We start from the raw sequence: 17,023 nt of genomic DNA, 5'->3' as shown, positions 1-17,023 counted from the left end.
CGATTGGTATCGACACTTATTGCCAATGTAGGAGGATATGGGTTCGAGTATCTTTGGAGCGCATTATCTTCTTATTTAAGTGTTGAGGAGAAATTATAAGCAGTCCTAGACATTGTATCAAAAAGAGCGAAAAGCGATAAATAATTTGTTATCTATTTATCAATTTTCACACTTTTGATTAAAGATTTCTATCATTTAACATTGGTTATAAATTATCAAATAGGTTCAAAAATAAACTATTGAAAATATTAATTTTAAATTGATTTAGTTTTTTTCGGTGGAATCTATTAAATAATTATCAAAACACACACAATGAGTAAAGTTTTCACCCAAAAACACAAGATAAAAGTAAAATATTCATGATATACAATTGTTTACACCCACTTTCCTCAGATTGACCCAACATACAAGTATAATAACTTTCCAAGAAAACCTATGGTATAAGGCATAAATCTACCCTTAAAGAGAATTGATAATTAAAGCACGAACTAAAGCTAATCGACAACTTAAATAGAACAAAATCCAATCAGTTTTGATTTAAAAACATGATAATGCTTTTGAAACTTCCATTGTTGAAATACAATCAACTCTTCATTACTAATGGGAGATTTCTTAATCTGACTAGAATTCAACGAGTTCACGTTGTCATCATCCTAACTTTTTGGCAATTTACTAATATCATCTGCAATTCCTTAAGAAGCTTAACAAGGGGGAAGGTGGACCCTTGCGATCATCTTTTTTTTCTTTTTCCTAGCTTTGATTAAAGGTAGAAACCCCCACTTATTTTTGTTGTGATCTGAACTATTAGGTGCAAACCCTTTTTGGTTTTGTTTTGGTTCCAATGGGTCTGTTGTGCATAAGGCATTGTTCAATGTGTTGAGAATCAATTCTACAAAACAAACCTTCAAGCATTCATCTTTGGCACTAACTTTGAGATCACTGACCTAAGATGGTTTTTACATATATGATTTTATCTAAATACTTCTTTAATGTTAATTTTTTTTATAAAAAAAAAAAATCTCATTATTGAATTTTTTAAATAAAGTTGATCCTCTGTCATCATTAGGTATCTTTGCTACATCTACAAACTTTTATTTCATACTATATCCTTGAACAACTTCATAAAAAGTACTCTGCATTAACTCACAATGTAGTCTTGTAATTACGGGTTAAATTTTTGTGGCCTGAACTGAGACGATGTATTGTTAGCTAGATTAGGTTGTTAGCTAACCCCATCACTTGCTTCTTTAACATACAAACTATTACCTTCACATGCACTGGGGATAATGTACATCTATACTACAATCATCTAACATCTATTGTAATTGTCATAGATGCCTACAAGGCGTGCTATATCGCCAAGCTTGGAAAGCACAAGACCACCATTGCTGCAAAAACAACCCTTCAGATGGCGACAGTTCAAGCATTACCCCATCCTTGAACCAGCAACAAAATGCTTCTACCAAAACCATAATTATGATTCAAGTTTCATGCTGTTGTTGTGAATAACATTTGTAACTTGATGATGACATTCTTTTTCGGAGGGTTACTAAGAAGGTAAATATCGAAAATTATGTTAAAATTTACTTTTTGAACTTTTTTAATGAAATACTATTGTATGATGAGATATGGACATGTAACCCTTGAATTTATATTAAAATTTGTATCATTTAATAAAATACATTTTCTTATTGAATATTATTATTATTATTATTATTGTTATTATTATTATTATTTATGTTGTATTTTATTTACAAAATAATTATTAATGTTTAGGAGTTAAGACGGATAAATTAGTGTAACTTTGATGGCAATTCAAGCTGTTTTGAAGAAGAAAAAAAGGGCTTTGGTGCCTAATATCTAATATCAAATTCACTTCATTAATAATGGAAGAGGGGTTAGAATTCAACGAGTTCACGTTGTCGTGATCCTAACTTTTTGGCAATTTATTACCTACCATTTCTCATGATATAAAGCACATGAATTTTGACCATTTTGTATAAAATAAACCCCCCTGCAATTCCTTAAGAAGCTCAACTAAGGGGAAGGTGGACCCTCCCAATAATCTTTTCTTCTTTTTCCTAGCTTTGATTAAAGGTTGAAACCCCCACTTATTATGTTTTGATTATTAGTGTTGTGGTATGAATTGTTAGGTGCAAACCCTTTTTTTTCTTTTGTCCCAAAGGGTCTCTTGTGGACAAGGCATTGGCTGCCGCCACCTTAAAAGCCAAATTTACAAAACAAGACTCCAAGTGACATTTGACACATCCTAAATTTATATTCTAAGCTACGATTCTTTTATATGAGAATTCAGATGTGTCAAATGCTATACTAATTGTATTAAAATTCAATACAAAGTAATTGTCTTTTAGAAAGAAAAGAAAATGTATGGTGGATGGATTTAAATCAACTCCCAAACCACAATGATACTTACAATTGATAGAAAAGATGCAGATTTGAAAATTCAATCTCCACAAACATGTGATTAAAGAGCCAATAATTGACATATAATGTAAGCTTCGAAACTCTTAACAGAGGACGCAGGCACAAGGTCACAAATCCCGTCCATGAGTGTATGAATATTGTTGATATATGAGATTTGACATATCCTATTTTTTTTCTTGCAAATGTTTTTTCTATTTATTAGGAAAAATCAGCTAATTCATGCTGGAGCCTGGAGCCAACGACACAGTGATTTAGATTCGACCCATTTGTCTAAAGTGTCAGCAAATTTCCAAGGCGTGTGATGTGAGCTGGGGGGGGGGGGGTTATGATTCAATATCCACACCACAGACAGCCAAACCCAATGAGCCAAGCCGATGTCTACAGCCTGTCTCCAGCCACATTTTGGGCAAAGCGGCATTGACTCTCATCGCTCTACCAACATCCCATGTTCCCTTTCTTCTTCTTTTTTGCATCACTAACTGCATGTTCCATTTTATTTTTGCCTTTATTTTTTTTTCTTTTGTTATTATACCAAATTTGTCAAAGGTAAGACTAAAGCCAGATTCATAGCCCAAAATTCACTTAAAAATTTTCCCCACCGTGCAGGTAACGCTTGCTGAAAATGCCTATTAACCCAATAGATAAGTTAGAAAACTGTCCAGTATTTTCCCAATTGTCAAAAAGTCTTCATAATTGATGATGATTATTATTTGATTGCAAGGAAAAAGCAACCAATGAGAATAGTAGGTAAAGCTAGCACAAAATCCACAACACAGGCCAACAAAGAATAAAAAGAACCTTTGATGTGATGATAAAAAAAAGTTCTAGGTTTTTCCAAGGTTGTTCATATTTATTATCATTATGCATTATATAATAAGAGGCAATGATTCATACACAAAAAAAAAATTAAAAAAATGGTATGTAATTACAGTATTTATGACAAAATAACACCAAACTTTTCGCTTTTGCTTCTGGGGACTTTTTTTTTTTCTCGTCTGCTTTTTTTGAGGATATGAAACGAGCATTCACCAGGCCAGGCCCTTCCCTTCCACTGTATTATGACACAAAATCTTAACCCTACAACTGCAGATGAGATGAGAATGCATGTTTTTACCCGGAAAAAGTATTGTTCACCTCCACACTACCAATTTCTTTTTATATTCATTGACACCATCGGAATCCTGAGCCCCCTCCAAGACTGCCAAGCATCCAACATCCCACTTCCAACAACTTACCTGCTTTATCAATTACCAAACACAGTTAATGTCTAACTCGTAATTAAGCATCTACATCACATTAAATCAGGCAATTAAGTGGCATAAATTGAATAATTGAGTGGTATTCCTTAGCAACCACCAAACTCCTATACAAAATTAAGGTCAAATAACAAAATAGTATAGAGAAAGCAATCAGACAACAAATCTTGCCAGCTAGCTGCAAAAGCTTTAACGATAAGTAAAATATATATATGATACTAACGGCATGGGAATTAATTATTTTCAGGTATTGTTGGCAATGAAGTGGTGGTGGGGTAGACAAATGTGGCTAACAGCTGGGCATCCCTGGACTTTTAGCTTTTATGTTTAGGTGTTTTACTTCACATGGACTCGTCGGTGGCCAAGGCAATGAGCACAAGAAATGATTAGTTCAAGATCCTCCTCCTACTAACCACTTCTATACGTGTACCAAATAACTAGTATATTGGAGCTTAAAGCACTCAGAAGCTTCTTCTACACCATTTACAAGTTCCCACTTGCCCAAATCCAATCCCTTATTCGAAAGTGAAACCAAGTAGTTCCTGTCAAAACTTTGTACACTTTACCACTACAACTAAGAGCATTTCCTGCCAGAGAAGGATGCCGGTACACCATATCGACCTTGTGTCATCCTCCACCACTTTTGACAAAATTAATCTAATTATTCCTTTAATATGGCACAGCGGTACTGGCTTATTGCTGCAATGATAAGCAAAGATAGCTCCCAGCTTTCCTTTCCATACAGTCGCATATGCTTAAAGGTTAACCTCCCCCCCCCCCAATCATCATCAAAAGGAGGCCACGATTTATAAACGCGTAATCCATGATGCCTATATGTCCCCACCACCTACAACATCAACCATCGGAAAAAGCACACTATCCCAAATTATTCTAACTTAGTAATCACTCCCAGAACCAATTCCACACCACTAATTGAATTCCCACTATCAAGTTCCAAATTTCCATTCTTTTCATCCTCTTATAAAATATAAACCCCATTTAACTAATTTTTCCAAGCTAAGAGACTGTCGTATATATGTTGAAGAGGGTATGTGTCAGCGTTATCACATTTATGAATTTATATCCTAAAAATAATTAATTAACAATTAACCAAACAAGAGTTATGGGGTTAACATCAAAAGTACAAGAAAAAGAACATACCTCTCCTGGGCTTGGAGGCAACCTTAACAGCAGCCGGTTTCTTAACAGTTTGGGTCTCTTCTTCCGGGAACAAAACCCCATCGATTCCCTGAACCGATATCCTCCCATCCGTATAAATATCCGGGTCAAACAAATAAGCTGAACCCTCACCATGCCCAAATTTCACGGAACCATCAGCCTCCTGAGCCACTACCTTATGCGGCAACCGCAGTGTGTCATATTTCACTTTCCCGAACCTCCGAACCGCATTGTACATACTCTCCTCCGTCTGGTACTCGGGGATGATATGATAATAAATAATCTGCTCCGGCGCCCCTGGCTCGCTTAACTGATCCGTAGTAAGCTTCGCCATGGCTTCGTCGTTGGGAGCCAAGACTGTTATAACATATCCTTCTGAAACAAGTCTCCCCATTTCCGTTGCTAAAGATGTCAAGTTTACTAGAATATCAGCCATTTCGTTGTACCCGCCGTAATGTAATAGAGTTTGGATGAAATCCTTGACTTGGCTTTCACCATCGAAGTGATGGCGAGGTCCGCCGGGACCAGGAGCCGGGGCCGGGGCCAGAGAAGGACCTGGAGCCATAGCGTCGTAGATTGGGAGTACCGGTGGAGCTCCAACTGGAACCGGCGCTGGATTCTTCAACCTGTGCGTGCGAGGATCCACTTCCGGCGCACCCTCAGGTAATACGGCCGTGATTGACCGTAGATTACGCCTCCTATTGAAGTCTTCTATGACAGAGCGGGGAATGAGAAGTTGCTGGATCCCGTGGATGACTCCATCGGGTCGGATCACGTCGTCAGGTCGGACCAACTCGGCTGAGTCAACTGTCTTTTTGCCGGTGGATTGGGAAGTTAAGCGTATATGATCGTTACAAAGGGTGTTGTGCTTGGCAGGACTGGTTTTCGGATCAGGCCATTGATGGGATCCAACCCTTTTGGGGATAATGTGAAACATAAGAAGGCTTTGGAGGGACTTGAGGTTCCCAGGTTCAAGCAAGAAGCGCTTGAACTCGGGGTCGAGTTGACGCTCCAAGGCTTCATTGCGAGGGGCAAAAATGGTAATATTGTGCTTGCCAACCGCTTCTTCAAGCGTCTGGAGAAGTAAAGCTTTCTCGACGAGTTCAGCTAACTCAGTATAATGCGAGTCAAGAAGAGCAACAAGGACGGAGTTGGAGTTGATCTGACCAGAAGGTGAGGATTTCCCAGATGGGTTTTGAGGCAATGCAGCCGTGGAGAGCGAAAGAAAGGAGAAGAAAAGGAAAAGGGAGATGTGGGAGGAAGAGACACCATAGATGGAAGAACCCATGGTGCTCAAAAGGGAACTGAAAAACAAACAAACTCAAATAAGATAGAGATATTTGAAGATAGGGTGGTGAAGGAGGAGGAGGAGTGAAGTGGGGAGGCTGGTGAAGGACTGACTATTGCTTTGCTTTGCTTTGCTTTGGCTTAGAAAATAATGAAACAGAAGAGGAGGTAATATCAATAATGCAGCAATGGAGAGGAAGAAGAGAAGGGATGTGGGCTGGCTTTTTGGGGGTTTGCTGGCGCAGGGGAAGTGAGAGAATAAGCTTGTGAATGAGAGAGAAAGAGAGGGAGAGACAATTTTCTTTAAGGGTTGAGCTAAAGACAGCCTGGAAGAGGGGACCACACGGGGGAAGAAGGCGACCTCTTCTGTCACTTTGTCAGGACTCTGTTTCGCTCGGCTTGGCTTCTTAGTTCATTCAGCCGTGCCTTCTTACTTAATACTATTTACTTGTTTTGACTATAAAAAAGTGTTGAGAGGGAGCTAGGTTGGTGGTGGGGTTTATCTTTTCTTGGAACCTTTTGTTTGCATTTCTACTATTTTTTGTGGCTGTGGTTAAGGATTATTATCAAATAAGAGCATCCAAGGTTTTTAAGTTCTTTTTCTTCTCCTAGACAATAATTTTCACATGTAAAAAGAAAGGAGTTGAACACAACTCCCATCGTTTTTGGTACTCAGTTCTGGGTTTGAGGATAACCTACTTAGCTAGTTTATTAAGCTTTCGAAAAAGTCCAAATTATACATACCTCATCCATCAAAATGTATATATTTTTTTTAATCAACATCCAATATTTAGAGTTGATAATTAATAGATACAGCAATTAATTAGAGCTTGTCCAATTTGTTAATGAAGCAATTAATAAATGCGGTGGGCAAAAAACAAGGGGCATGTGAAGGAGAAGGCTCCCGACACAAAAGCTGGCTGGCTTCAAGCTAAGGCAATAGCAAGCTGTCGGTGTCCCAAAATGAAGAAAAAATTGAAAAAGGGGAAATACAAAATTGGTGCCCCTTTGTTTTAACGCAAAGAAAAGTAAGAGTCTTGCTATTATTTTATATAGCATAGGTTTGATTCTGGAAATAGTCCCTGTACTTTGAAAAATCTGTGGATTCAGTCTCTATGCTTTAATTTGATCCATTTTAGTCATCATATTTTTCTAATTATTGAAATTTAGTCTCTTTTCTTTTTGCGATTTTGATATTTTAGTACTGTGGTTGAACCTTTTTTGTTAAACTCAATTATTAGCCTAGTACTATGCGTATAAGTATATATTGAATTCATATTATCCAATTGAATCATTCTAATTCTCAATACTTTTCCAAATTTTGAAATTTTAGTTTTGGAACAAATGATAGACAATCATTAATCAGTTAATTGTATTTTTAATGACTAATATGCAGAAACAACAAGCTGGCATAACATTACTGCATCCTATTTTTGAAATAGCAAAAGTTAACAAATTTAATAGTTAGAGGACCGAAAGTTGAAAGATTAAAAATGAGGACTAAATCCATAACTTGTGTAAAGTAGAAGGGGTAATAGCAGAATTTTACCTAAATGATATATCAAAGTCTTGCCGGTGGCGTCAACCTCTCCCACCGTTAGATTGTGTGTCACTTTCAGTTTCCCCTCCAAGTCACTCCCAGTTCCTGCACCTTCTTCCACTCTCTCTCTTAAAACTACCTACCCATTCATGTATAAATTTTAACATTCTTTATAAATATGTTTAACCTAACTATGAAATTTCCATCCTAAAAATTACAACAATAGAGCCCATTCACATCAAATAAACATTATTAATATTCCAAAAAATAAATACTCATGTTTGGTTAAAATTTATTTAAGGAAACAAGAATATAATTATTATTATTTAAAAAATAGCAATTACATAATCATTCATGATAAGTTGATAGACTAATTTTATAATAGATTGTTTGTTTTCAAGTCAGCCGCGTAGATTTAAGTTGAGATGATTCTTTCATTTTATTAAAATATATATTTTCTTGATTTTAAAATGATTCTCAATTTTTATTTTTATTTTTTAAACACTCAGAACAAAGACACCCTAACAATTGAAGCCTAATTTCATATCAAACCCTTCATTCTCAAATAATACCAAAACCAATTAAATTTCGATACACTATTTTCCTAGTTTATTTTATTGCTCATTCATGAATGACGGTGCATTATGATGATGATAATAACTAATTATTTTTAAAAAGAAAATCCACATTTAAAAGATGAGATTTGAGCATCTTTTTAAGTTGGTGGGCTAAAATAGAATATATTTTCTCAAACCCACGTGTGAAAATGTAATTCAAAACATATTTCATTTCTAAATGTTTTACTGCAGTACAGAATTTATTCTTCATTTTTTTTACAATCCCTTTTTTAATATTTCAATATTCAATTATGTTGAGTAAATTGATGTGAAAAACAATTGCAATAATTGAAGAAGTGGAATGTTGTTTGATATTTGACATAACTAGAAAGGCTAGTGACAATCATATAAAGGTTTAAAGGTCCCATATTCATTGGATTCCGCAATGAAATACACCCACACCCCCACTTCTATATTCCTCTTCTTTTATTTTCTAATCAACCACCTGGACCTTTCTTTCTCTCTTTTTTATATGCCATTCAATTTCCAGCTCAAACCCCCAGATTTATACATAAAGGTTAAAGACATGTTCGAGCGCAAATTCTGAGTTGGGTGGGAAATTTAACGTCACAAATTTGTGAAAATTTGAAACCTCCCTCCAAAATCCAAACCCAGAATCTACAAGCCATGGAATGTCTTAGAAGGTTTAACTAATAAACGTATTGACAACAAAGAGAGAAAGAGAGAGACCTTTTAGCAAATTATTTGAAGGATGTTGTTTCATAATCCATCAAGTTTCATTGTTTCGCACTCAAATTAGCCATCAGTTACGAGACATAAATACATATATTGCACTAAAGCAGGCTATACAGATACAGATACATCATAAAACCATATAAAGTCTCTCACTTTCTCTCTCTATATATATCGAGATGGAAATGCCCTCTTCCATTTAATAACCTCCAGGAATCTTTGTCCACGAGGAAAAAAAAATGCAGACCATCATTTCCTCAGACTGTCATCTCTGGAGAAGCAAGAACCTGGAACCCCAAACAAAAATCATTCAGTGTTCGACAAGGATTGAAGCGAATCAACAATCATGAAGATGCATCGGTTCCAGCTAATAAAAAGATTGCAGTGTGCAAGAAAATTATGCTACTCTACTCATGTAGGTCAAAATTGGCCTGAACAAAAAATTCTTCCAGTGTCACCTATGGCTCTGAAATCACATGATTCAAGCGGTAGAAACATTACAGGACTAAAAAAGGTGGCTGCTGGATGGTAATAGGGATGGTGGAAGCAAGTTTAATATATTTTATCAGTGGGTTGCAATGCCTGAATAATAATAATAATAACATAATGCGCAAAAAGATGCAAAGCGACCTGATAACTCACCTACAGAGATGAAAAGCTGAGGATAGATTCAATTTGCAGAAATAATTTTTCTTATCTAGAAAGAGAACTAGTGGCATGTGGAGGTCGTGAAGGGATAATGCCACGCGGCCCTGTATTACGCTGATTGTCTTGCTCTGTAACAGAAGGTTCAGATAAATGTTGTGACAGAGAAGCAGCTTGGTGTTCTCTGCTATTTCCATTGATTTCAAGACGCTCCATCATACGAGATACACTAGCTATTCCTGCACTCACTTCTCGACGAACTTCATTCCCGATATCAGACATAGAAGAACTACGTGAGAACAACCTCTCCTTCCAGCCTCTTGTACTCTTTGAAATTGACTCCCTGTATCTTCATTTCAAGATGTTTTAAGAATAAATTAGCAACGTATGAGGAAAATCATGCATTCTCTAGTTTCATACCTCTAAAGAGTTGCTATAAGAGGAATTTTGGATTCTTCCACCATACCTCAAGGACACTGCATTAAGTCTGGATTTTATAGACTCCGAAAATGACTGCAACTCTGATGGTCCTGCTTCCTCTTGATTTGGCAATGAGGAATTACTAGAAGTGCTTCTACAAACAAAGACAAATAATCAATACACGCACCATTAGAAAATGACTACAAGTGCTGCAAACAAAAGATAATACATGTTATATTAAAATGCATGAAAGGACAAGTCATAAATACCGATTATTAAAGGAAAATCCTCGTCTATCCAGAGGACTGACAGTAGATCCAGAAGCTGATGTATTCTGACTAGAAGGAAATGGAGAAGCCTCATCTCTAGATGATAGTGGACCGGATGGCGTGGCTACGGTGATTGCAGGTGCTTCAGATTCTCCTGCTGTCTGTGTCTGAGCTGATGATCCAGAACCAGGGTGCTGTGTGCTAGGATGAGAAAACACCAAGAAGTGCTGGTGACTATGAGCAGATCTTCTCTGGCCCTCCCTCCTACCAGCATGGTGGGTCCTTCCCATTGCAGCAGCAGCAGCCAAGTGCTGAATTATACGCTCTTCAAGTTCAGGGTCATTTACACCAACCGGCAACTGCATTACAAAGCAAAGATTGTGTACGTTCAGTTTAATGGATGGATGTCACAACAAGTTTATCACCAAATAATAATAAATTATTGATATGAACACTTAAAGGCAGCATACATGTTGCAATTCAAAACCACCAAGGGCGGGATGGTGAAATATGGCAGCATTTCTTGGTGCAGTAACCCTAATGCTCCTTTCCGTTTCTACTGCTTGAAGCAATTCTTGACTGTCACAATTTGCAAGTTATTAGCTTACTCCATAGATGCTACAATGAAAAAACTTTCAAGACTAAAGACGTGTTCTAATAAATGTTAAACCTTGCAGGGTCCTTCAAGCTAATGGCTTGCCAGCACATTGGACATTGTGAGCTTCTCTGGCACCTACAAATTAAAAAATTGTGTTAAATTTAAGCTTTTTTTCGAAGAACTCTTCCTTCTCCAGAGTGTATACTTCCGAAATCCAAAAAAACTTAACTTGCATGGTGAGACATTGTCTCCAGACCAGATTAAATCAGCAACATGTTCACACAATGTGGTAAATGATAACAAACAAAATGGTGAATTAATTATGAACTATAAATCCTAAAGTTCAAATTTTGTATCTATATTTTTTCTCTTTCTAAAAAAGGGTATCAGCTATTATTGGTGCTTGATTTGTTGGAAACATGGGTATTAATTTGACATTCCATTCGTGGTTGTACAAGAGATATCCTAAAATCTTAAAAACTGTCAAAGAATTTAAAGCAACGTCTAATACTAACTGCTAGAAGTTGAAGGGAAAAAAAAACTCAGTATAGATCAAACAAGAAACTAAGTCATCTTCATCAATCAAAACTCAGGTTACAGTTGTTGCAAAGAAAAAACTGAGAGGGGAGCAAAATTTAACTGACACTATAGTTAACAAGGGATAGGCAATCAAACTCAAAATAAATATAAAAAATGGAACAAAGAATGATATACATCATATGGTCACATCTAAACCAGATTCATTAAACGGTCAACTGATCATAGTCATACCGTATAACTTTATATGTCAAGTTTATCTGTCCAGATATACTGTGAGTTGTGACATAAAAATTAGACCTTTAATGTAGCAGAAAGCATTCATTTGTCCTTAGGTTTCTCTAGAGGCCACTATTTTCCTCTTTTCCCAGCAACAAGGTGACGTCATATATATAATTCATGAACAATGAATTCAAATAGAGTGAAAACGATAAGTATTTTGAGATTTACAAGATACATACCATTCAAGAATACATTGGAGGTGAAACTCATGCTTACAATTAGTCACCTGCAAGCAAAGGTAGCAAAAAATTCAAAATGAGGCATTTGCACACAAATTTAAGATAAAGGAAAATAGCGCATAAAATCCCATTAGCAAGTAAGGGGTTAATAAAATGAATCTGTTGATTTAGGTATTACCGTAGAAGGATCACTAGCAGAAAACTCCTCAAGGCATATGCTACAAGAATCGTCATTGGCATCCTGGATTCCCCCTTGCACAAAAGCTGCAGCTGATTGCATATGACTCTCTAGCTTCTGCGTCTCCATTCTCAGAACCTTCAGGATTAAAAACCCCAGAAATTTTAATTTATAGAAAGCATAATAAAACTCAATTATATCCTGCTAAAACATAAAACCAAACATAAAACCTTCTTTTATTTCTTTAGCTTCATGACTGCAACTAATCATATCGAAAACCTGACCACATCTAACTTCCAAAAGTTCATAAGCTGCAAAGCTAATATTATTAAAATAGACTAAATATCGATACAAAAAAAAGATGTCCTTACAAAAAGGTTTTATTCTCGAGGGAGACAAGAAAGTTCTTATACCTGTTAGAGCAATAAGCACCATGCTCATAACACAAAGGTATTATCCTCTTTGAGTTTCGTGCTACACAGCGACTGCTGAAGAGTGATGCACCCACAGGGTTTTTGACTTCTGCTAGGGGCGCCTCTTGAGCTGCTGAAGAGCAAAATCCATGGTCATTGAACAGCAGAGTACATGGTAGTTCTAACTTGGAGTCCAAGTGGTAACATGGTTGCCCAAAGTACCTCTATATTCCTAGAGGTCTTGAGTTCAAAGCACCATGCTCTTTCGCTCTTCGATGGCCATGGATTCCTCTCTCAACGGCTTCAAGAGGTGCCCCTAGGCTCTCTTTAGAGCCGGAGTCAAAAGCTTGAGGGTTGTTGCTCTTCAATGTAGTTACATCCAAAGAGGATAATACCTTCATATGATCAGCACGATGCGCTAACAAAACCTATCATCTAAATCATAAATCTCAACTCAACTAAACCACAATACAAACTATCTCGACATCCAAACACTATTTTTCCCAAAAATTAGTGAACAGTTCTTTTCCTTGCCGATTAATTCAACCTTCTTTGTCCTTACCAGACAAGATCAACAAATAACAGAAACGATATCCAATTTTGTGAAAATTAGCAAACATTTATGTTTGGTCTTTTCACAAATTTTATCCGAATGAAGCAATAAGTTTTAAAAATATGTTTCAGAAACTTCAACCATAGGATAATCTTACACAATTATTCCACTCCAACCATTCAAAATCGGGCCCTGAATAATTGCCTTGAATGAAAAAACATACATGTGAAATATATACAATTTGGTTAAACGTAAAACTCACTATAACGGATATAAATTCCAACAAATATGAGCAAAATAATTAAACCAATATTCCATGAACAGGTATAACAGATACACAATCCATTGAATTAAACAAAAATTAAACCTTTTTACACATAAACCAATGAAACCCAGATGAGAAATGGGTCCTAAAATTAAAGAAAGGATATAAATGCATAAACAACAAGAACGAAAAACACGGGTTTACCTCCAAAAATATGATTTTGGAGAATTCTTGAGAAATGAAAGGAATCAAGGAAATGCCACCAAAAGACAAAAATTAGAGCTTTTGTAAATTCCCCTTCTCTTCCTATTTATTTAACCCCAAGGGAATGCTAAAGGTCCATTAAGGAATAACCGGAAACCCTACATAATTTAGGGGGGAAATGATAACCCAATCATAAAATAGGAAGAAAATAAAAAGAGAGAGAGAGAGAGAAAGAATAGGAAAGGAAAAGATACGACCGCCTTTACTTTATAAATCATTATGGTTGGGTTTGTTTTAACTTCTGTTTTTTTATGAAATTTATTCTCTCTTTCCAAACAGATTTAACATAATCATACATATTAAATATAGAATCCACTTAACCCATATTCATAATTATCTTATAAATATTACAATTGATTAAAGTATTTTTATCATTTTAAAATTTAAGTAATGTTTTCTAACTATTTTCTAAAACAATGATCCAAGTAATTGATTTTAATAATTTTTGCACAATCTTTTGCTTCAAGAACTGGTCTAAATCTCCCGATTATTCTCCCATTTTTCGATCCATATTTTCAAGTCAACTACAAAATTTTTATCGCTGATTATTAATGTATTCAATTTTTAAACACGTAAAAGAGCAAATATTACAAACTTAAATTTCTTTATGTAATGCTTGAAAATTAGGATTTCAAATTTTGGATTTAAATTTTAAAATAATATAAATTAAATAATAGATTATTTAAAATTAATATTTATGATAATTTCTTATTCCTTAAATTTGTTTGATGTAAATTCTTTAAATAGTTTTAGATTTGAAAAATCTATATATTTATATTTTTTAATTAATTTATTTAAGGTTAATATATGATACAGTGATAGTATATTATTTTTTTGCCAAATAATTTTACATTTCATTCTTATTATTTATCTAATAAATAAAATTCAAATTTCTAAACCGATATTCCAAAACTTTAGAATTTGTCTTCTTAAAACTAAAATTTACACATGAAGAATTTTCAAAACATGTGTTGGTGAATTTGGAATTTTGTTTTTGTATTATTCAACAAACTAAAATGCAGGAATTCAAGGGCATATAATTTAATGGTTGGTTGGTATGTAGAATTGTTGGTCCATCACCAAATTAATTCAAAAATGGGAGGCAAGATTTGATCCAACATGGACTTGAATTTTCTTTCTTACGGTTTCATTTATTTGCAACATTCAATCTATGCAAAGACCAAGTATAGTAAATATGTTCGTCCAATCTTTTTATTTGGTTACATTTACACATATATATATATAATAATTAATAAATTAATTTTGATTTTAATTTTATTAAATAATCGACTCAACACTTGTCACTATTTCATGAATTTAAATTATGAAATCAACTATCAATGCAGGCAACAAAAGCATTAAGAATTAGAACACATAATGTTAAAATACCATAGAAAAGATAGGTTGGATATGTCAAACTAAATATCGTTACTATTACAATAATAAATTTAAACACATTTAAATGCATTACTCAAAATAGATATAAACTTCCTCAATCCATTTTAAGTCCACATGTTAAAAAGAAGTTAATTAAAAAAAAAAAGAGTAAATTTAAAACATTACTCAACGTTGAAGAAAGATAAAATCAAAAAAATATATATATATATATATATATATATATATATATCTTCACATTCCATTTTAAACCCCATCTTATAAAAAAAAAAGAAAAGGCTAATTTAAAACAAAAAAATTAATAATAAAAATAAAATCATTCATCATTTAATCAAAATATAACACAAAATAATACCAAAGAACACATCACCCGAAGAAATGAATATTAGATACAAAATAAATGAAAACGTGCCCCAAGCACCCACAAAATGTTACCAAGAGATTGCCTAAATAGCAAATATGTGTTACGAGAGAATAACAAATAACAAAACATTAGAGAAATAATAATATTGTAATAAATTTTAATTAAATAAATTACTTTTAATAATATTTGAATAATAAAGATTAAAATTTTAAAAGTAAAAATATAAAGAGTAAATTTTATATTTAAAAAGAATATAAAAACTTATCATATATTTTAACCCCAATGGAGTGAAATTTAAGAATCATAAATATTAAAATATTTAAAATAAATAATACTAATTTATTTAAAAGTAAGGAAGTTATTAAAGTTAATATGTTACTTTTGAAATAACATAATAAAACTCAATTAAATTGATTATAAATAATATAGATAAAGAATGACTTGTATCTCTTAATTTGAAAATTAAAATATGTGAATTCAATTTTTGATTTTTTTCTCTATATCGTTAGGTTTGTTCTAAATTTATTCATCCCATTTTAAATAATTTCGTGATTCGTGAAGCGAATAAAGTATTGATGAAAAGATTGAGTATAAAGAATTAAAATTTTTATGGTGGAGTGGATTGAGTCTTAATTCAATTGATATAAGTATCTTTATCAATATAAAATGTCATGAATTCGAATGCGTTGAAATATATTATCCTCTTATTTATGGGTATTGTTGTCAATATAAAATTATTTATGCTTTCATAAAATTTTTAATGTAATATTTACATTTTGAAAATGATTAATGTGGTACATGAACTATCAATCTATGTATTATCATAGTATTTGAAATTAACATCGTTAGTGAATTTTAAACTAATAAATGAAAATTTCACATATAAATTTTTTTTCTAAATTATCAATTTCATATGGATAATATAACATTATAATAAAAACTAAATAAAATAAAATTTAAATTAAATTAATAACTAATATTAAATAAACTTACATAAACAAAACGTCATCTTCTCTATTGAAATAAATACTAATATCATATTTTTCAAATAGTTTCCTATTTAAAATCAAGTTTAGTTCACATAAAACCTTAATTGTAAAAATTTGATCTTCATTTTCCTCAAAAATTTTTCCAAAAGACTTTACCCTCTTCACCCGAAAATTTTAGAAACAAAATTGGGAAATCTCATGGTAGTCATATTTGGGAAATTGCTCATGTGGACTATATGATTTGGGAAAAAAATTACATGTTAAATTTTTCATTGACTGATTTAACATGTTAACTTCATGTACCATAATAATAAATAGATTAATAGTTTAAGTACAACATTAGACATTTTCAAAATATAAACACCATAATAAATATTTTATAAAAATATGACATTATCTAAAAGAAATGTAGTCCTAAATTGCAATGGTTTAATATTACATAAGTGGCCAGCCCTAAGCCCAAAAAGTAACTAGAGTTAGGGCCCGATTTTCAAGATCATGGGTTGACTGAATCCAATACCCCATACAAAATGGAAACTTCAAGAGAAAAATAACATTGTATTGATAGAATTATTACTTTTAGGTCAAGATTTTTAATATAATGGAATGATATTTATGGAGGACCAAATTTCATCATTGCATTTTCTACTTAAAA

General features: G+C 33.5%; 2 protein-coding genes across 6 annotated transcripts; both read right to left on the bottom strand.

Annotated features, from left to right (window-relative positions):
* Positions 1-3,274: 3,274 nt before the first annotated feature.
* LOC108456973 (fasciclin-like arabinogalactan protein 15) lies at positions 3,275-6,757 on the bottom strand. Of its 2 annotated transcripts, none has more exons than XM_053018936.1 (2): positions 4,863-6,757; positions 3,275-3,683 (listed from the first exon to the last, which is right to left on the bottom strand). In XM_053018936.1, the coding sequence occupies exons 1-2, from the start codon at positions 6,166-6,168 to the stop codon at positions 3,607-3,609; spliced, it is 1,383 nt and encodes a 460-aa protein (XP_052874896.1). In that variant the 5' UTR covers positions 6,169-6,757; the 3' UTR covers positions 3,275-3,606. The 2 variants fall into 2 exon arrangements, with proteins under 2 accessions (XP_052874896.1, XP_017611235.1); XM_017755746.2 differs by having other exon boundaries at positions 3,275-3,680.
* A 2,258-nt stretch (positions 6,758-9,015) lies between these two features.
* LOC108454124 (E3 ubiquitin-protein ligase RHF2A-like) lies at positions 9,016-13,849 on the bottom strand. 4 transcript variants are annotated; one of them, XM_017752456.2, is made up of 9 exons: positions 13,561-13,849; positions 12,126-12,263; positions 11,948-11,994; positions 11,022-11,084; positions 10,822-10,930; positions 10,352-10,710; positions 10,129-10,236; positions 9,660-10,011; positions 9,016-9,304 (listed from the first exon to the last, which is right to left on the bottom strand). In XM_017752456.2, exons 2-8 carry the CDS (start codon positions 12,252-12,254, stop codon positions 9,711-9,713), a joined length of 1,116 nt encoding a protein of 371 aa, XP_017607945.1. In that variant the 5' UTR covers positions 12,255-12,263; positions 13,561-13,849; the 3' UTR covers positions 9,016-9,304; positions 9,660-9,710. The 4 variants fall into 4 exon arrangements, with proteins under 4 accessions (XP_017607945.1, XP_017607946.1, XP_052875364.1 ...); XM_017752457.2 differs by having other exon boundaries at positions 10,129-10,233; XM_053019404.1 differs by lacking the exon at positions 13,561-13,849 and adding an exon at positions 13,459-13,558.
* Between the last annotated feature and the right edge of the window lie 3,174 nt (positions 13,850-17,023).

The sequence above is a fragment of the Gossypium arboreum genome, chromosome 9 (genome assembly GCF_025698485.1).
Source record: "Gossypium arboreum isolate Shixiya-1 chromosome 9, ASM2569848v2, whole genome shotgun sequence".
NCBI lineage: Eukaryota > Viridiplantae > Streptophyta > Magnoliopsida > Malvales > Malvaceae > Gossypium > Gossypium arboreum.
Note: the sequence above shows the minus strand (reverse complement) of the source record. Positions and strands in the feature narration are given on the sequence as shown.

Excerpts from the sequence above, each read along its gene's own strand:
- LOC108456973 (XM_053018936.1), bottom strand. The coding sequence starts at position 6,168 with ATGGGTTCTTCCATCTATGGTGTCTCTTCCTCCCACATCTCCCTTTTC. Across the intron at positions 3,684-4,862 it reads TGCCTCCAAGCCCAGGAGAG|CAGGTAAGTTGTTGGAAGTG; the intron begins GTATGTTCTTTT and ends TAATTGATAAAG.
- LOC108454124 (XM_053019404.1), bottom strand. The coding sequence starts at position 13,530 with ATGCATTTATATCCTTTCTTTAATTTTAGGACCCATTTCTCATCTGGG. Across the intron at positions 11,085-11,947 it reads CTCCAATGTATTCTTGAATG|GTGCCAGAGAAGCTCACAAT; the intron begins GTATGTATCTTG and ends TTTAATTTGTAG. Across the intron at positions 10,237-10,351 it reads GGATTTTCCTTTAATAATCG|AAGCACTTCTAGTAATTCCT; the intron begins GTATTTATGACT and ends CTTTGTTTGTAG.